Below are 20,835 nucleotides of genomic sequence, written 5' to 3'. Positions count from 1 at the left end.
ATGAATTTCGAGCTCGGAGTCCAAAGAAAAAAAGTGTAGGATGGACTATTTTTTAAAAGTTAGATGAATATTTAAAAGAAAAAAAATTCAATTATGGTGATGAAAATAATGGACCTATAAAGTTTTTGAATCCAAAATCCATGCATCAAAACCACTTCCAAAATCCAAAATCTGAAATTAAGGTTCAATGTCGTCTCTCTCTCTCTCAAGAGGCAGAGACCCATAATTGATGTTGCAATTTGCAAAGCAAGATGTAATAAGGGTGAAGAGAGAGAGACCCATAATTGATGTTACAATTTGCAAAGCAAGATGTAATAAGGGTGAAGTTATGTAGATTAAAGTTCTATAATATTTCATCTACACCTCATTACCATCCAACGTTTATAGCACATTCCCAGTTATCAGGTAGTATTTGAATTTTTATAATTATTGTACTAATTAGATTTAACTAAAATTTTGGGCGTGTGTACATATGACCTAGTCGTACCAAAATAAAATATTAAAAAAATAATAGTCATAAAATAAATGACAAAATTACCCCTAAAATTTTATAGGGGTATTTTGCATAATTTTATCATTCAAATTATTTATTTTATGTTTTATTCATATGCTCACTAAGACGCATACACCTACAAAATTTCAGATCATTATGATTTGTTAAAATGTTAAAATTAAAACATTATTAGACATCTATAACCGTGTGATAAACTTTGATCAACAATAAAGTCGTCGGTGAAGTACTATAGAACTTCACTTATAGGAGTTTTGTAGTGTTTTCACATATGTGTAGGAAAATGATCCTGTCAGCCCACGGGCTAACAGTTACAGTGTCAGCCAATGGCTCAAATTAAATCTGGGCCCAATCCAATGGTCACAATCGCATTTCGTATTTGAATTTTTATTTTTTTTTATACAAATCCAAATCAGTTGAAATTTTGCATGTTTATTCTAAAAAAATAGGAGAATCTAATAAAAGTATAATTTTTTTATAAAATATAAATTGACCAAAATACCCCTGAAACTTTTCAGGTGTATTTTGGTAAATTTATATTTCATGAATTATTATTTTTATTAGGTGTTCCTTGATGAGTAGAATATACGCTAAAAATTTTCAGTGATTTAGATTTGTAGAAAAAAAATGAAAAATTTAAATACGAAATAAAATCGTGACCGTCAGATTGGCCCAGATTCTATATGGGTCAATTGGCTGACATTATAGCTGTTAGCCCGTGAGCTGATATAATCCATTCATATATACATATATATATGGAAAACTCTTCCCAATGCTTATAGAGGAAAATTAATAGTGATTTCGCCGACCCTCATCACCATCTAAAGTTCATCACACGGTCACGAGGTAGTGTTTCATTTTTCATTTTTTTTTCTACAAATTGAAATAATCTGAAATTTGGAGCATGTGTACATCTTAGTGAGACACACCTAATAAAAATATAAAAAAAATAATTCGCAAAAAACAAATTGATCAAAACACCCCTGAAACCTTTAAAGGGTATTTTGATCAATTTATTTTATGTATTTTTTTTTTTGATATTTTTTGTAAATTCATCTATTTTTGATGAGCACAAGTTTAAAATTTCAGATCATTCTAATTTGTAAAAAAGAAAACAAAAAATGAAACACTGCCGAACAATCGTGATCGTGAGATGAACTTTGGACGGTGATGAGGGTAAGCAAAATCACTATTCATTTTTGCCTATAGGCGTTTTGTTGTATCTTCCTCTATATATATATATATATATATATATATATGATATTCTAAACTTTACAGCCCTTCAAATTACAAAGGTTCAAGGTAGAGAGAGATGTGAATGGTGGATTTATTAATTTAGCAGTTTATTTTTTTAAAACAGTTACTTTTGTGGGGCAATTTTGTAAATATTACTACAAGACAAAGGATATTTTTTTCATCTCTATAAAGGGTAAAATTAAAATTTTAACTAAAAGACATGAGCACTCTACAAATAAAGTTTCAGGACACTGACTTCCAAAATGCCATTGTACTTTCGTAAAAATTTTGAATTTACCATTGCTTAATGGTAAAATAACCTATTAAAATAGTTTTTAATAAAAAATAATGATTGTTCTGATAAATACACCCATCACAACCCCTTTTAACTTGAACTTTTGTATTTTGATGGGTTGTTAACTCTAGACAAACCTATATATATATATATATATAGTTGTGTTGCAATATGAAGTATTAGATTCTTAAAGATGTCGGTGCCATGCTTTTCATTGAAAAGACTTCAGAAACATAAACATGTGAATCCAAGAATGAGACAAGGATTAATGGGTGGGAAAAGTTATTCATATCACGTGGATTGTTTCACATGGATATAACATTGTTGAATGAGGGAGAGAAGTATGGCCTTATTGAGAGTGAACTTTGGTTCTGATCCTGGTCTGAAAAAACTTTCATAGCTACCTTCAACCACTAGTGATTCAAACATAGTGTAGGCCCCAAGTTCGTAGTGTAGGCCCCAAGTTCGTAGTCTGATTCAGGTGAATGGGACTCGGACAGGGTTACACTTTACATGAAACATTTAAAAATTATTGGAAAACGGGGAGACGGGCGGTTCTGCAGTTTTTTTGGCCTGGTGCCACCAACCTTGGAATCCGGTCCTACTCGGGCAAGCCCTGGTTAAACTGCAGTCGTTTCACCCAAAATGTACCATCTATATAAAGAGGGCGATGATGTTGGGTTAAGTACAGCAGGCCTACAAAGCGTCAATTTTTAGTCAGAAATCTCATTTTCTATACCATGGGTCATTTTGGTACTTTGGGTCATTTTGGCACTTACTATGAAATTTCAAGGAACTTGTAGACTTGCTTAGATATTTGGAGTACCAATGAGAAGACTTGCTGAAATATTCGAAGTACCAATGAGATTTAAATTTGTGAAACAATTTATGACTTGGGCTACAGATTGTCAAAATTGAGGATAAGATCGAAGCCAAACTAAAAACATCCCCAACTTCAATGAATTTCATCACGAACTCGAGTTCGTGATGAAAAATAATAATGAAGATAACAAATTACAGACTAGACAGAGAAGCTGTTGGTACAGTGGTAGTGACAGGAGTAGCATCGTCAGTCCAATTCGTTTCGCCCCAATGCCATAACATGCTCTCCCAAAAGCAAAACTCTTCAAAACAAATCTTAAGACGAGGATCGGTTATGTTTCTCTTCCAATGGCCATCATCATAGGCCGCCTTCTCCGCTTGCCTGCGATCCCATTCTAACCCTGCCTTTTGCTTTGATCTAAGCAGACAAAACCTCTGCAGTTTCTCAGGCATCATATCATGCACTTTCCACCACCTCCAATGAGCAATATCACTTGCAAACTCTTGCAATATGTCCACATTCCAATTACAATCATAATCCCTAAAGCATAGCCATGGCTTCAGGCCCAAGTAGTGGAGGACATAGAGCTCAGGTGGGTCTGCAGCAAATAGCCGGGTCTTATACTCTTTCTCCTCCTCATCTTTGGCCCAAAAATGCTTCAAAAAGTTCATACGCTTTGGTATTCGATGCCACCATGTGAAAATCTCATTCAAGTACCCTTGGTCCCCCCCATTATATGACTCAATTTCGTTAATGTGGTCCATTAGTAGATTGAACGTGCAATTAGAGGGCTCAAGCACCATTACTCCAGAGTTAAACAAGGTAGCGTTGTTACCAGTGGCCGTTATCTCAGGCATTTCAAAGAGGAAGTCAATGTTTCTTAGTATGAGGAGATCGGCATCAATGAATATAATCTTGTCATAGTCAGTGAGTTGCCAAAGTCGAAACTTGCTATAGTTCCATTCATTATACGCATCTTTCTCGGCCTTAGGGTTTCGGATCCTTTGGATGGTCCTTATCTTCCAACCTGCCGCTGCAAGGCCACTTCTATGATGGGAGGAGATAGTTTCATCGACAAGTATGACGAGGTCACGGGTTGAGCCTGTGAGACGGATGCTTTGTGCAGCAGCAATGGCGCCACAGACATAGATGTGGGCAGAGTGCAGGATGGTCGCATAGGCTTCACGACGCGGGTTTCCGGCATAGATGCGGTCTGCTTAGAAGAGAGAGAAAGTGAAAGAATGACATTGGTTAATGGGCAAAGTGAAGATCGAGAGAGTTGGAGGCAGGGAGAGGAGTTCTTTGGGTTGATTTATACATATCGCAAATTCCCATGGATTACGAAAGTTATAAATGGCAAATGAAATGTACATAGAAAGGGAAGTGGGGCACTCCCTTGAAGTTATTGTCCTGTAGGTCTAGTGGGTCCCTCTTTCTCACACACACACACAATAAGGCAGGCCTAAATTTTCCAGTCAGATCACGAGCCATAAATAACCGAACCCTGCTGGTAAATAACTAAAAAGAACAAGCATAATAAAGTACCTTTTGCTTTGAGTGGCACTGCAAGCTCACAGGACCCAACCGGTAGCCCAAGTTTCTTCACCATTGTCACCTTGTCGGGCCTATAAACCCTTGTGTTTCCTTCATGAAAGATGAGCTCCTTGCATGTGAAAAGATTTGGGATAGGCCAACACTCAGACACAAGAAGAATGTGAGATGAGGAGCCATCCATAGAAACAGCAAGCTTTGCCGCTGCAAGCTGCAAATGGAGCCTGGCCACATCTCTTGACCAGTTCTTTACCCTTTTGCATGGAAGCTTTACCGCAATTAAATCAAGCTTCAAATTCCTTGGAGCATTAGGCAATGGTAAGGAAGGGCAAACAGGAATTTCAGAGAATTCTTCTTCATCTATCCACTCGGGGTAAAGTGAATCCCATGTGATGTTTGGTTTTGCATGTTCTATGTGTAATTTGACCGGTTTTAGACCTGGTGTCAACTTCTTCCACTGATGGAGTTCGGAAGAGTTGAAGTTTAGCAACCCAACCGATAGTTTTTCTCTTGTCTTGCTCAGCTGATCCAGGAATTTGGAAATTTGGGACCAGCTGACCTCAGATCGTGAGACATATTGGTCATCTGTAACCGATGTCTCCCATGGCCAACCCAAATCTACATATCTTGTCCTGCAATATTGCAAAATGCATAAATTTACTCTATCTAATTTTTCTTGGTATTGGAACTCCATAGTTAAATAACTGATCAAGTTCTGGGTATGGGATCAAATTATGTGTAGAGGACTAATTCAACTCAGTAAAGTGAACAAATGCCACAATTAGTAATTTCACATAATCTCACCAAAATTTTGTAATCAAACCTCTCTCTCTCTCTCTCTCTCTCTCTCAAATATGGAAATAACATAACGAAAACCAGAATTTGAGGGTTGCTCGGCATTACAATAAATATACGGAAATATGAATATACCGAGAACCAGACTTTAATGGTTGCTCTCCATGATGAAATGTTGGAGAAGGGAGGAGTGTTAAGAAAGTGCCTCCCTCTCTCTCTCTCTCTCTCTCTCTCTCTCTCTCTCTCTCTCTCAAATATGAAAATACTCGGCATTACAATAAAAATATGAATATAAAAATATACTGAGAACCAGACTTTAAGGGTTGCTCTCCATGATGAAATGTTGGAGAATGGAGGAGTGTTAAGAAAGTGCCGCATATGATAAGAACAAGAACAAGCTTCAGAGAGCAAAGCTTGCAGCTCGAATTCCTGTCCTGAACGGGATTGAAGATGGCCTTATCAGTGTCTTCCAAGTCTGTCAGTCTTTGGATCCTCCTTTTGCTCCCACTGTCACTGCCCCATGCAGTCAAAAACAATGTTAATGGTGTCACATGATAGCACTGAGATGGTGAAAAGCAAATTCAGCTTCAAATCCAAAATGCATTCTTAACTAATAGGCTGAAACACTATTAAGAGTTCCATATAATTTTTGTGAGAGGAAAAAAATTGCTTCTATGGCCTTTTATTGTCAAAATTCGACATCTTCAATTTTTTCACATTAATTTCTATAAGAAATTTGCCACTTTCAAAGTCTAAATTTGGAAGTGGCAAAACTAACTCCAATTTCACATTGAATTCTTGCTTATTTCACTGGATGTCAGATTTCAACCTGGAACGTTTTATAATGATCATCTTTTGGAATTTCTCAAGCCAAGCTTTAGTAGCCAGGTTTAGTCTGCATAAGGCCATAAGCAGCACGAAGTGATAGTTATTTGAATAAATGTCCCAAGGCTGGTTTTATGCATATCTCCCACAAGATTCAAAGAAGAAATGCAACATTATGCTCTCTCACAAGCTGGGCACTAAATAACTGCTCTGACAGTCCACTTTATCGTTATAACATCTCATTTTTCTATTACTACAATACATCAACATACAATAAAATTCAAAATCAAGAGATGTTGAAAGAACATCTTCAGGTTAAGACAGGTTTGGTGATGACAAAGAAACCCATCATATCCAATGAACCAGCTTCAAAATTCACTTTACTCAAGGAATGAAAGAGCGATTAGGATTGTGGCATACACCAGCAAATAGGCATCCCCTATTGAACCCATCCAATGACATGAAGAAATTCCCTTCTATCAACATTGGGAGGAAGGTGTTCAATGAGATCTTCTAGAGCCCAATCAATAGGGTGTTTGCTTCTGACACACTGATATTGCACAAACCCAGGGAGGCCCAAATATGATGGGATAACCTTGACTTTTCTATCCAAATGATACCACACACAACACACGAACCAAACTACCCTTACAGCTCCCATCAAGTTTGAATATATCCTCATCAGCAATGAACCGAATATCTACCAAACTCAGGTTGTATGAGGACTGAGGAAAAAAAAATGAAATTTCATATGTTCTCACAATTACAAGAGCTCTGCTGTACGATCTCCTATGGACTCAACTATTGCACTCCCTCCACAAGCCCTAAAAGACTGCAAGTGACGCCATTCTTCAGAGCTTTCTCCCTCTGGATGACATAGATAACGATCCCTGCCCTGGCATAAGGCTCATTGTGGACTGAGGCGTGACTAGCTCGAATAGAAGAGTCTAACATATTTCGGAAAGAGTCATGGCAATTGGACTGCAGAGGAAAAGGTACATCATAGGATCTGAAAACTTTTGGCACATGATTAGAAATCTGGACCCCTCTAATCTGGAAGTGATCCACAGTAAACACCTTATTTAGCAAATAAGCCGTCCAAAGGCCTGAACAAATGGAGGGACTGCGATGCATCAAATCAATAGTATATGGGAAGGACTCACCAGAGTCCGCACAAAGCCCCAATAAAAAGATCTCGTGGAAAAACATATGGTACCACCCCACCTCCATATTCTCTCATTTACACCATTTTTCAGGTACAATGACCTCTTCGAGGCAACCTAAAAGCTCTGAATCAAATAAACTCACATTCCTTCAAGTTTGCACTAAACACCTCAAGGTACTGGGAGCAATTGCCCAACCGCCTTCGCTCAGTCCTCATTTACCCTCTAAAACATCTTTCCACAAACTACTAATTTTCTCACTCCCCAACCATTTCCTTAATAATGCTCTATTGAAACCCCTAATCTCTCTTGGTCCTAGATCAACCACCATTGGTTTGTCAAACATTGGCCCCACATAGAGACAGAGATCTTATAAAAGCAGCCTCATTGTATGTCACTGTACAACACATTGAGAGATAACCAGGTTTGCATAATATTGGTGTATTTCAAACTCTCAAGAACTAGATCCCATAATATTCATCTGCTTGCCCTAAAATTAATGAACCGCAAGATATTTTCAGGGAAGAGTTGCAGATTTGCAAACCAGATTATCAACCATTGCCTCCAACTTCTCTCCCAATTGAACTTTTTCTCACTCAACACTGAATAATGCTTTGCAGGTTACAAAGATAAACTAGAAATTATTCATTTGTTCCAACTCAACACCAAGAAAAAAGAGGGTGCCATTTGCAAATTGGAGATTGCGAAACTGATGTGGCCACAATGAGCTGCAAAATCACCTATCAATCCCAAGGATCTCCTCTCTCCAAAAGTCGGGTAAGAACTTCCCAAACAACAGTGAACAAAAAGGGGTAGAAATCACCAAGTCTAAGTAATCAAGAGTACCATAAAAGAACATAAGCAGAGCGCCTAATTAAAATTGAGAACCATGAGGTGGAAGTACATCACAATCCAGCTCCTATCTCCCTCCAAGCATTCATGCACCATCAAGGCATCATCTGTTCCTTCCTATAATAAAGGCCATTTTCTATGGAGACATCACAAAGCCAAGCACCAACAGCAATGAGACTTCATAAACACTTGCATCACCAAAAGATTTCATTTTATCCTCATTACAACCATGGCTGTGTCTCTTGTTCCACTCATTAGACCTTCTTCCATCTTTTGCAAAGTTTCTTTTATAAGGAACATCCAAGATGATCTTGATAATATCTGAAAAATCGAAACTCTGAAAGGTATCGAAAATTCCATAACTAAATAATTATCAAGAACGACATTCGTCATTATCATTTTACATAACTAAAAAATATCAGTTGAAACAATTCGATTATAAACTGTACTTTTTAGTGATATTCTCTGAAACTCTAAAAGTAAGAAATGATTCCTCCAGAAACAATCCACTTATTACACCAAGTTTTTGCTTCATGGGATCATAGCACATGCAACCTTTTTTAAGCTCCTTATCCCAGAATCATCAATCCCACTGCCCAAGGAGACAGTTTGCCAAAATTAGACTTAGAAAAACCAAGAAAGGACCTCCAAATATGCCTATGAGTTTCTGTTTGGATTCAGCTTCCAAACCATTAGAAGACTAATAATCATTTTACTAAAGAAAAAGAAAAAGACTATTAATCATTTTGATACCATATGCATATCTCAATACAATGTTTGCCCAAAAAATGAGGTACAGCTGCTGTTTTTCGTATCAGTAAATGAGTTACCCTAGCAATTGTTTCTTCTTTTTGGAAGCGTATACAATTTCTTGAGGTTCACCAATGCGACAGCCAATGAAAATGAACAGGAGATTTCATGTATGTTGGAAGTTGCATTGAATCCAAGAAAGCAAAATGCGCGATCAATTTGGTTTACTTTTCATGTGGGATAGATATTTTTTGGCGAAACAATGTCTTCCTACAAACAAGCTTACTATTATGGGTTTTGGACATATCCTCTTTAATAGGAAGAGGACCTTTGTTGTTTTGGGAAGTGCGCTATGATCTGATAGGAATCAAAATTCCTACCTTGTAAGAATCGCAGTCCCATCAACTTGGTATTCAGATTCCTAACTTACGGGAATCGTGCACCCAACCACTTGGAACCAGGCCAAAAAATTATCAAGAAAAGACTTCTAAAGGGCAAAAGATTGAAGATTTTAGAGTATCTATAAGCAAAAATTCCTTAGTATTGGACACTACATATAGAGTACGCTTACCCATTCTCCAGTTGTTGGAATCGATGACAGCCCTCCCCTAACATTGGAGTGATGACAGCCCTCCCCTAACATTGGAGTGATGACAGCCCTCCCCTAACATTGGAGTCCCATCAACTTGGGATCCAGATTCCTAAGTTACGGAAATCGCACACCAAACGACTTGGAACCAGGCCAAAAAATTATCAAGAAAAGGGTTCTAAAGGGCAAAAGATTGAAGATTTTAGATTATGTACAAGCAAAAATTCCTTAGTTTTGGACTCCATAGATAGAGTACCCTTACCCCTTCTCCAGTTGTTGGAATCGATGACAGCCCTCCCCTAACATTGGAGTCGATGTATTGAGCGTCCTTTATTACAGCTTTCCACAAGTATTGGAAAAAAGGTCGAGGACCCTTAACTAAAAATTGGAAGCAATGTCTCACATTGGTTGAATCACGTTCATGTGCACCTATGAATCACAAAATTTGTTGAGGTGGAATCTTAGATTCAAAAGACATCGGAATGAGGTTCAAAAGAATTTTGAATCGTGATTCTTAACTTCTAAGAATCGGGATTTGTGAACATTTCTTCATAGAAACATAGAATCGTGATTCCAAACAGGAATTGCTACCTAGGGTGGACAATTCCCGTAATTAATATTCTTTCTTGCAGTATTTTCATGCTTCTATTTGTTGTTTGCCTATGGTTGTTACTTTCCTGCTCTTTATATTGCCAAACATCTAATTGGCGGGTTTTAGAACTTATGCCTTCGTTGCCACAAGCCAACAACCATCCAATTTTGAGAAATCTAAAAATGTTAACAGTAGCAGATGGAGCAATGCCATGAATGAGGAGATGGGGTCTCTTTATAAGAGTCATACTTGGAATATTGTAAAGTTGCCCAAGGGAAAGTGAGTCATTGGAAGCAAAGAGGTTCGAAGGAACAATCCTGAGTCTAGTGCTGATAGAAGTTTAGGTACGGTTGGTTGCAAAAGTCTTTGCGTAGAGGGAAGGAGTTGATTATAATGAAATTTTCCCTTTGATTGTTGAATTATACCTCTATTAAAGAGTTATTGGCCATTGTCGCATTATTTAATTTAGAGTAGCTTGACGTCAAAACATTGTCCTTGTATGAAGAATTGGAGGAACAATTTGTATGACTCAGTTTAAAGGGTTTGTAGCCAAAGGCAAAGTGAAAATGTCCACAAGCCGAACAAGTCATTGGATGGCTTAAAGCAGTATCCTAGCCAATAATACAAGCACTTCAATATATTCATGATTAGACACGGGTCAGAAGTAATGATAATTGTGTGTGTTCGCGAGTGCATATTTTTATTTATTTTTATATAAGAGAGTTACTAATGGTTCATTCATCTAGTTGCTGCTTTATGTGGATAGTATGCTTATTGTTGTGGAGAGTTACACAGAGATCAATAAATCAAAGACTTAGTAGAGAATTCGAAATGAAAGATTTAGGTTCAACAAAGAAATTTTTTGACATAGAGATATGTAGATCTAAAGAGTTCGGCAAATTGTAGTTATCTCAAAAGGAGTACATTGAGAAGGTCCTCATGGAATTTATGATGGAGAATTGAAAGCCAATGGGCACTCCTCTTGTTGCACATTTCAGATTGTTAGCAAACATTATCTCCAACTACAAATGCTGAAAAGGAATACATGTTTCATGTTTCTTATATGGTCTTGTTGGAAGCCTCGTGTATATAATGGTTTGCACTAATCCAGATTTATCTCATGTTATAAGTGTTGTTAGCAAGAATGTGGCGAACCCAAGTAAGAAGCATTGACATAAGTGAAATGGATACTACATTTTACCTAAGGGGTATTCAAATGTGGGTCTAGTGTTTGATAACAAGAAGAAGTTCAGTGACGAGGTTGTTGGTTATGTAGATGCTGACTTTGCAGGTAATTTTGACTATAGAATGTCCACTTTATGTTATGAGTTTAAACTTACTGGGACAAAGATTAGTTGGAGGTCGATGCTACAACCCACTGTTGGCTCGTCTATGCTTGAAATAGAATACATGGTTGTTAACAAAGTAGTGAAATGAGTCATTTGCCTTAGAGGGCTTGAAAGTTATTTGAGACAACAAGTTGGAACTATTGTTTATTGCAATCGTCGGAGCAAAATGCATTTGGTGAAGAACCAGGACTATCATGTGAGGACAAATTAATATTAGGGTGAAGCACCATTTTTATCCGTAGGATAATAGTTGAGGATGACATATCACTATTGAAGATGGACACTAAAAAGAGTGTTGCAAATATGTTGACAAAGCCATTTCAATTCCTGAAATTCAAGTTGAGCTTGGACTACTGTTCCAAAAAACGCTGGGCAGAGCCTAAGCACCCCGGGGGGGGGGGGGGGGGTGGAGGGGTCTCTAAGCCGCACAGCTCCTAGGAGGTCACCCAAAACCTTGGCAGCCAAGGTTCAAAAGGGGACAAGAGGTGTCCAGCAATCCTGGTTTAGGTCTAGGTTTTGCATAAAAAATACAAAATAAAACACAAAAATACCCCACCCAATGGATATTTTTGCACCTAGGCGGGCGCAGTCCCTCAGGCGCCTGCGTAGTTGGTCCACCCAGGCCTGGGCAGAGTGGTTAGGCCCCCCTAGCCCACCGAGGCATTAGGCCGACCACTTTTTGAATCAATGGCTTGGACTTGATTAATGCGTTTCCATGGTGCATGACCATGGGGGTGCATGTGCATAAGACGGTCAAATGGAATTAAAAGCATGGCGGAGATTTGTTAGATGTTACCTTCAATCCCAAGAAAGCAAAATACATGACTAATTTGGTTTCCTTTATATGTGGGATGTGGATTCTTGTTTTAGGTAAATAATTTTCCTACAAACATACTATTATGATTTTTGAGCTTATCTTTTGTTGTAGGAAGGAAGGCCTCAAGTTGAGCAGCCTGGTGATCAAGCTAGGGCTTTCTAGACCTCTATAAATAAAGTTGTTATGTCGAGAGAGAGGTGTAAAGAAACCTTGAGGTGAGAGAGAGAGAGAGAGAGAGAGAGAGAGAGAGACTCCATAAGGGTGAATAGAAGTCCATGTGAAAGTGAGAGTTGTGAGATGTTGAGATTAGAAGTGTTCTCTAGTTCTCTCAGGTAAAAGCTATCTTTTACTTCTTTTTACTTCTACATAATGACAAAATGTTGATCGTCATGTCTTGTGGATGTAGTCGCATCAGTGACGAACCACAAGTTCTTTTTGTTCCTTCTTGCATTATTTTTGTGTGTTTTATTTGTAGCTTGCTTGTGGTTGTTATTTTTCTCGCTCTTTACTTTGCTAAAAATCAACCGTTGGGTTTTAGAACTTCCGCATGCAACAATGCATGCGCATGCTAAACATACATTTAACTACACATGTTGATGTGAATCTTCGTGTGTGCATTTATTAGTTATAATTAATCTCTCATTTTCTATCCTAATAATTTTTTTTTTTTTTTTGGGATACATTGCTAAGGTTTTTTTCATTTCCCTTAATCCTTTCTGCTGTAGCTATCTTTCGTTATTAGAATATTTAATTATTCAGCTTCCATCGGCTGGTAGAAATGCCTTTCCTGCTTTTTGCTCCTGCAATTTTGAAATGTTTTGCTGACAATGTATGTGGTACACCAGACAGGTTTGTTATGGTTGGTCGCGCAGCTAGCGCACCCACACATGTGCATGTATGCATGGTGTGGATAAGGCAAATGACATGGGCGCCCGATGAACAACCAACAAATTTCATTAAGGATAAGGTTTCTATGAGTCAGCCGACTCATGTACACATGCGGCCCCCCTCTAAAATCCATTTTAAAGATGGATTTTTATCTAATTTTTTTATAGATTCATCATCTAGCCAAGATGATCATGAATATGAAAAGAAAAATAAAATTTTAAATTAAAAATATAATTTTTTGATATTTTTTGGTGCACCATCTATATGGAATTTATGGAGGGTACACTTTATACAACTTCCATCTTTACGATAGACATTTGCGAGTTAGCACGCTCTTGCGCCCACTGACTCATGCAACACTTTTCCTTTTATTAATTTAGAGATAAAGGGTACAAGAGATGGACTGGTTACCACAATTTTAGGGTGGGCTCTTCACATGCCTAGGCTTATAGCCCTCTTAGACCCTGGGGTTTGTTGCCACTTATCCAGCCCAGCAAGGTGTGAGGGTACCAAACCTCGGGAAATTTCTCCCGCGAGATGAGCCTTGTGGGCCAAGCACCTCAATTCACTTTGCATTCGGTTTTGCACTCTCTTGGGCTTTGTGTTTGCTTGGGCTGGGGTGGGGCGGGGTTTGATTGGGCTGATCTTGGCTTTGGTTTGGGGTGACTTAGGATTGGCTATTCTAGGTTCAGGGTTTGGACGGTTTGGGTGAGTATACTAGGCGAAAGTCAATTCTTTGGAACTTGAATTACATGTAAGGAGGGTTTAGATTGAGTTTGGTTGGGCTTGGGTCAGGTGTATTGGCTTGAGTTAGGTGTAGGAGCTTGGGTTAGTTTGGGTTGGGTTTGATTGAACTTGGATTAGGCTTGAGTTAAGTGTAGAAGCGTGGTTAAGGATGGGGTTGGCTTAAGAGCTTGGGTTGAACTCGGGTTAGGACCTAGTTTTGGTTGAGGAGCCTTGGATTAGGGGGTATGGTCAAAGTTCCAACTAGGGTTTAGGTGGGTATGATCTTCTTTTGCAAAAGTTTTCTCTCTCCTCAAAAATAGGTGATAGAATCTCTTTCTAAAGGCATGCAAAAGAAAAACCTTAAGGAGGTAGGTAGGGGCGCTTAGACAGACTCCCCAAAACATGGATGGATACCCAACAGTTGTTTGGGTTGGGTCTAAAAAAAATTCTGAATGATCAAAAGGCAATTCGGTAAAAGGAAAAATGACCGAATTAGACATGAACAATGTCCGAAAAGACACTTTAGGTCCCCAATAATGGGGCCTCTTCCCATACACATGGTATGGAGACTTAATTTTGCACTCTTCGACACTGGAATAGATGATCTATCACTGGGAAAATATAGATCAAGCAATCACGATCGTTTTGATATGCATTTTGTGTGAAACCCAAGAGATTTGGCAGACTTCCAGCCAATTTTTTATTTTGGGGCTCATGCACCTTTCCATAGATTTTCTTGGATCAATTTCTCTGGACTGCTTGGATTCTTAGCTGTTTGGCAGGCGGAAAAACAAAGGGCAGTCCGCCACAATTGTTTTGCATCAAGAACCATGCAAAATGACCCAATGTTCGGTCAAGTTATGGCTCTGGCAAGTTGCTAATTCGAAAATTCTGCAACATCATGGTATTGGCCATGTTTTAGGCGCCGAACAACCTTTGATCCATCCCCTATCGTGGGTTGCATTTTTTTTATGCGAAGCCCTTGGAGTCACAATGGACATGCATGTTATCTTAGCCCAAGATGTCACGCGGAAGTAAAAGTGTCACGGAATGACCGAGGGGAGGTCAAATGGACTACAATTTGCATTATCATAAAAAACCATGAACTTATCTCTAGGATTTGTTGCGATCCGGGTGGCCATCTTCTGCAAACCATATCAATAGAAACCTCTCGGCAAGGGGCATAACATATCAAAATTTCAGCTCGATCCCCTTCATCATTTGAGAAATATGAGTGTGGGAAGCTTGCCCAATTTTGGGGCAAAGTTGCAGTAAATTGCTATATTTAGCATGTAGAACAAACCATAATTCTGCATCCTTTCCCTTTTTGGAAAGTCAGGCCTACAGAGCTCTGTTTTGCTTGAAAATTGAGAGTTAAGGGTTTTTGGACCCCTTGAACGCATTTGTGATGGTCCAAAGACCATCGAAGATTGATTTCAGGGGTATTTATGTAATTTTATCCCTTCTTGACCATGCAAGGGCCGTGTATGGTACCCATTATGTATTTTCTTGTATCGTGACCCATTTGATCTGCAATTTGAGCGATGCTTTGGGGGTGATGATATCTATCTTTATGTTTCTTTTGGGGCCGATCTGGCCCGTTCCAGGGTTCTTTTGCTCATAGGCTGTTATTTGCGCTCCATGGCACTTCGAGACCGGAGAGGACTTCGTGAGCCATGGTTTTCATTGGACAGCTTTATAAACTGTAACAGCTTTTCTAATTGCTATCGCTTAAGGTCTTTCCGATACATATTGAACACATTATTAACAATTCCCATAGAGTCTCGGTTTTCAAGTTTTCTTATATTTAATAGAAGGGACCCCTTTCTTCAAGAAAAAGAGACCCTTGTACGTTGTGACTTTCTCTCAAGTAGAAATGATGGTTCAAGAGAACTTTATTGCAAATTTGATCCCATGCAATAATTTGAGGATCTGTTACTAGGGCTTTGGCATTTCTACTCATGCAAACTTGTTTTTCTATGTATGTTTTTATCATATCTCATGAGGCTGCAGTACAGAGGGTTTATGCTGATTTTCCCAAAAAAAAAATACTCAGCAAGTGATTACTAAGAATTTCATCCAAACAATGTTTTCATAACCCAGCTACTACCACCTTGACCCAAGCCTGATTCCTGTCTATGCTTCCAACTATCGAAATCAAGACCAATCAAACCCTATCATTTAAACTTAATGGGCGAGTTCATCTAGCCACGTTCACTTTGGTGGCTGAAGTTATTGGTTGCTTCAATTGGATCTTCAAAGTCCTGCAGAACTTCTTCACACTAATCCATGGCTTTTGAGTACCATTAGCTGGAGCCTAAATTGGAAGACCGACAAAAACGCACGTTGCTCTAGTAAAGTTCATGAAAATCCAACACTATGATTGGTAACTGTTCTTTACAATCTTCTAATGGAGTGTTCCTTAAATTGTCAGAATTGCTAATTCTTTTTGCTTACTGACTCATATCTTTAACAATGTACTTGCATATCCAATCTCTCAATCATCTATTCATATGTCGAATCTACTTCACGCTCCAGTTTTCCTACAAACCCTGCTTCTGTAGGTCAACTTGTGGAAATGAGCATTTTCTTTCTTAAATCCTTAGCGTTGAGATTGGCACTGTGACAAGCACCCTCAAAGAGGGCATTAGAGATGGGTGGTAACCCTCAAGGTTGCTCTGGCATGATTGATAGTCTCACAAGTTGACTCGGTAGGGCTGTAGAAGTTGTTATACCACATTTATTGTACATCAAAATATCCTCAAATCTAAGGTGCAGACATTTAATATGCAGTGGTTGCCTCCACCTATTGGATGGCTCTTAATATTGACGGAGCCTCATCGGTTAATCCAGGTAGGGCTGGTTGTGGAGGAATTATTCATGATCAAAATGGGATATTTTAGCTGCTTTCTCAGATCCCTTCAAAGTAAATACGAATAAGGTGGCTGACTTCCGTACCTTGGGAAGGAATGCAGCTGGTAGCACAAGCAAACTGTAGAAGCATTGAGATTGAAAGTGAGTCTAAACTTGCTGTGAAGCCGATGCGAGATTCCATGGTAACTCGTTGGAGATATCTCTTGAGCTCCGAACTGTCTTTCTTTGCTTTGTAATTACCAGTGGACCTTGAGACACATCTATTGTAAAGCTAATGAGGTCGCGGAGGTGTTGGCCAAAAAGGGTGCAATGGTTTCAATTGCTACAGTATGGCAAACAAGACTGCAAGACTTCATTTCTGTCTTGCTGTTTTCTGATGTCGCAATTATTTCTCATCAAAGGATCTCTTCTTGTACTTGACGCATCATATTTTTTATCAATGAAAACGGGTAGGGGACAGACTTGTCCAGCTGATTTACCCAGAGAAGAAGAAAAAAAAATTAGGGAAATCAATGAATCGCAATACCTACAGTGCCTCTAATCCCTAAAACCTTGCTATCTTCGCACAGGAAAAGCTATCCTTGAACCCTAGGCTATAAATACGCTCTTACACTACTTCTTAGCTCTTTTGGTGATCATTGATTATCATATTGAACCTCATTTGTCTAATAAGCTTCCTCCCATGCCTGCAGGAAATAGGCATTAAAAGAAGAGATTTATACCCTTTAAGAGAAAAGGTATTCAAACTTCAACTGGGGAAGAAGATTATCAACTGTTGTCAGAAAAGATAAAGAAAAAAAAAGGTAGAAGGCTAATAAACTATTCGGTATTCAAATCCAAGATCAAAGCAAATCACAATATAGGGTACTACAAAGCCTAGTTGTTCACTGGCTGTGCTCAAGAGAGAAGTTTTACGATGAGACATATTGGCCCAAGGCCAAGACGAACACCATCTACAAACTACTATTCTCTCTTGACGGTGATTGTTGTTGCAGCTGACATGAAGAATATTTTCCTCCATGAGGTTCTCACTCACCATGTCATCACTTCATTCATCAAATTGAAAAGGATCTTTATTGACTCAAATAGACCCCTAGCACACATTTCGAAAGAAACTTCCTGAAATCGTTACAGTTTTCAGATACATTGAATTTTTTTGTTCACACATGCTCCACTGATTGTGGAGGACATTGTCAACTTTCCTCTATTTCTTGTGGAGGAACTTGTCATTAGTGGCTAATGGTTATGATACTTAGGCCACATTGACATTTAGACAGTCACTTCAACATCTATTTTGCTAGAATGCAGTTATTGCACACACTTCCTTTTCTCCTCGAACATTGTGGCTCATACTGGCTTTGATGAAGCTGCCTATCATAGTGAATGCTGGTAGATCCCAAACTTCTGCATATTTATCCACGGCATTCATAACATGGAATAATAAAAAGTGAGAACACTTGCTCGGATCTTATTTAGAGCCCATGCATAAACTTGTTATTTAAATTTCAAGCTTCAGAGCAAGGAGGTTTCATGTGAATTCACATATGACAAATCGTATGGGCCTGACCACCGTGCAAAGAAATAGGCATAATCACAAAAAGGTATTTTCTAACCAAGCTGAAATGAAAAGTTCCCTTGTAACAGTAATCAGCAATGTGTAACAATTATACGAATCCCATCATACAGATAAATTTGTACCGAAGTTATACTGGGCATCCTACTAAAATTACAAAATTTTGAATAAATTTCAATACAAAAAATCTATAATTTTGCGACACTTTTCTGCTCATCTCCTTGAGACAAAATATTTATTTTATTTATTTAAGAGTTACTATATATTCTAGAAATCAACTACTATGAATCAGGTCATACTGAATTTGATTTGCTATCCTCACATCACAAACACACAGTTAAGTACGAAATACATTCAACCAAAACTAAACTATTTAATGCTTCTATTCTAAGGCACTAGTCTATAAATCTCAAATGTAACCAGGAAGTTGAGAGAGACTAGTCCAAATACTCTAAAAAAAACCAGGATGAAGGCCAACATACCTAACAGCCGAAAGATGCTATCTTTATAGTGAACAAAAATCCAACAACCTCTATGTTCCTTTAGATAGTCAAAATTCCTACAAAGACTGGAATGAGATCTTAGCTACAAAGATAAACAAACAGGTTCATCCGCTCGGTTTAGTGGTTAGCTGCTAACTTTATACACCCAAAAAAACGATAACCCAAGAAGGAAATAAAAAGCAGCACATCACTAAGGAGACTGTCCTCTATTAGATAGCAATCAAGCAACCATTGCGTTAGAATTCCAAACAATTTGCAACATCTAAGATGTTGAAAAAAGGAATATGCGTGTCCCATTGTCTCTACTTCATCCCCTAGCTCTCAGCCCCCCGCCACCCCTCCTCTCTCTTCTCTTTCTCTCTCTGTCCTCTCTCTTATATAAATCAAAGAGAATGCCCTCTATTAGGTAGCAATCAAGCAACCGACACAAATTCAGCCCTTCCATTCCACAGTTCTGGTTCTTCCATTCAAACTTTGGATTCGCGATTAGAATCCTCAATCAACTAAGAAACATAGATAAAGTCCTAAAAAGCTAAAAGTAAAAAGAATCATGCGTACCTTAATCATACCCAGGGCCATGATTTACTAGTTGGTAGCTCATTCTTTTTCTTCTCTAAGTAATTAAATTTCCTTAAACAAGCCAAAGGCAAGAATTGAGTTCTTCAAGAGACAGAGCTAAGAGAGGATCACACTCTCTCAAATGCCATAAAAGCTTGCATACACAACAAACATGGTCCTATAGCAACATCTAGACCCAAAACTCTTCTTTGATACCCCCAATTCACATCAGAACACACGATATACAAATCATGAAATTAATATAGAAAAGGAATAGAAAAGTGATCTCTGCAAATGCTCCCCTGTTTGAAGTTCAAAATGCAAATGTCACCAAACCAACTCTTTTTCGTAGTTTAATCTGAGGAATCTGAGACTGACGCGAGAGAATACAAAGGAAAAAGTAAACACAAAGATTTTACTGAGAGAGAGAGAGAGAGAGAGAGAGAGAGAGAATTTAAGAGTACAAAAGATGTAAGTCTTAAATAAGGAAAAACACTTACAGTAAGCCAGCTTGCCTATGCCTGGGTTCAACTGGAGAAGGCAATGCACCAGAAAGCCCTCTCATCCTGATTCAGATGCACCAGGTGAAGGCACCATCTAATCTATCATACACATGAGGAAAAACAAAACCAACAAAATCATTGAGAACCCAAAACATAAAACGCTATAAAATGCACAACCATAGCTCTGAAATCAATAAAAAAACTGTTTCTTTTTCTTATTTCAAAATGACCCACCAACGAATGATAGTTGTTCAACTTCTCCAAATGAATTAATAATCTAGAGAGAGAGAGATTGATGAAAACTGTAAACCATAAAACATTATAAAACTGCGCCCATGAGCTTAGAGAAACTCAAAAGCTAAGAAATCAACGCACCCAAATCACTCTGAATACGCTGAGAGAGAGAGACCCAAGTCATAAAACAATATAAAAGAGACACCCCATATGCTCAGAGGCATTAAAGACTGGGCTCATCAACTCACCCAGATGCCAGTAAGAATATGTAGAGAGAGAGAGGGCAATAGAATTTGAACTTGGTGAGAGAAAGACGAGTTGGGAAGCTTAATAGGCGTAGGGAGTCAACTGAGGAAGGCACAGAAATAGTAGAGAGAGAGAGAGAGTCTGAAATTCTAAATTGAGTGCTTTGCTCAAATGGCTGTGAGATGTAAGAAAACAGCACCATATTTGTAAACTGGTTGAAAAAAATGGGTACCTGGTCAAAATCCCAAAAGATTATAAAACTGAGGTCATATGGGAAAAGTTGATATTGAGCCGAGGCTCTAAACGATCAAATGAGAGCCTCCCTCAAATATTTCACCGGAGGAAGAGGTTGTTGTGATGCCCAAATATATTTAAATTGATCAGCTGAGAAAAAAATGAATTTTAAATTATAAAAATAATTATATTTTATAATATATTTTTAAATATTAATTTTTAAGATTTTCAAGTTTTCATAGATTTATCGATCTACATTATTTTTGAAGCTTTAAACTTTATAAATAAAAATGAAAATATATTTTAAAGCTGTTACAAAGATTTTCAGTATTAAAATCACATTTCTCG

The 20,835-nt window shown here is 38.2% G+C and overlaps 1 protein-coding gene across 7 annotated transcripts; it reads right to left on the bottom strand.

Annotated features, from left to right (window-relative positions):
- Positions 1-2,889: 2,889 nt before the first annotated feature.
- Positions 2,890-20,600, bottom strand: LOC18448336 (putative UDP-glucuronate:xylan alpha-glucuronosyltransferase 3). 7 transcript variants are annotated; one of them, XM_011630265.3, is made up of 5 exons: positions 20,486-20,600; positions 19,771-19,872; positions 5,527-5,724; positions 4,411-5,048; positions 2,890-4,078 (listed from the first exon to the last, which is right to left on the bottom strand). In XM_011630265.3, the coding sequence occupies exons 2-5, from the start codon at positions 19,833-19,835 to the stop codon at positions 3,057-3,059; spliced, it is 1,923 nt and encodes a 640-aa protein (XP_011628567.1). In that variant the 5' UTR covers positions 19,836-19,872; positions 20,486-20,600; the 3' UTR covers positions 2,890-3,056. The 7 variants fall into 7 exon arrangements, with proteins under 7 accessions (XP_011628567.1, XP_020531767.1, XP_006858468.1 ...); XM_020676108.2 differs by lacking the exon at positions 20,486-20,600 and adding an exon at positions 20,008-20,422; XM_006858406.4 differs by lacking the exon at positions 20,486-20,600 and adding an exon at positions 20,149-20,422.
- Between the last annotated feature and the right edge of the window lie 235 nt (positions 20,601-20,835).

Source organism: Amborella trichopoda, chromosome 11 (genome assembly GCF_054954075.1).
Source record: "Amborella trichopoda isolate Santa Cruz 75 chromosome 11, AtrichopodaSantaCruz75HAP2 v2.0, whole genome shotgun sequence".
Classification (NCBI taxonomy): domain Eukaryota; kingdom Viridiplantae; phylum Streptophyta; class Magnoliopsida; order Amborellales; family Amborellaceae; genus Amborella; species Amborella trichopoda.
This window is presented reverse-complemented; position numbering and strand designations above follow the sequence as displayed.

Bases quoted from the DNA above. Each gene is read 5' to 3' on its own strand.
- LOC18448336 (XM_011630265.3), bottom strand. From the start codon at position 19,835: ATGAGAGGGCTTTCTGGTGCATTGCCTTCTCCAGTTGAACCCAGGCAT. The intron at 5,725-19,770 runs GTAAGTGTTTTT...TGCATGGGGCAG, and splicing joins CATAGGCAAGCTGGCTTACT to TGACAGTGGGAGCAAAAGGA. The intron at 4,079-4,410 runs GTACTTTATTAT...TCTTCTAAGCAG, and splicing joins AGTGCCACTCAAAGCAAAAG to ACCGCATCTATGCCGGAAAC.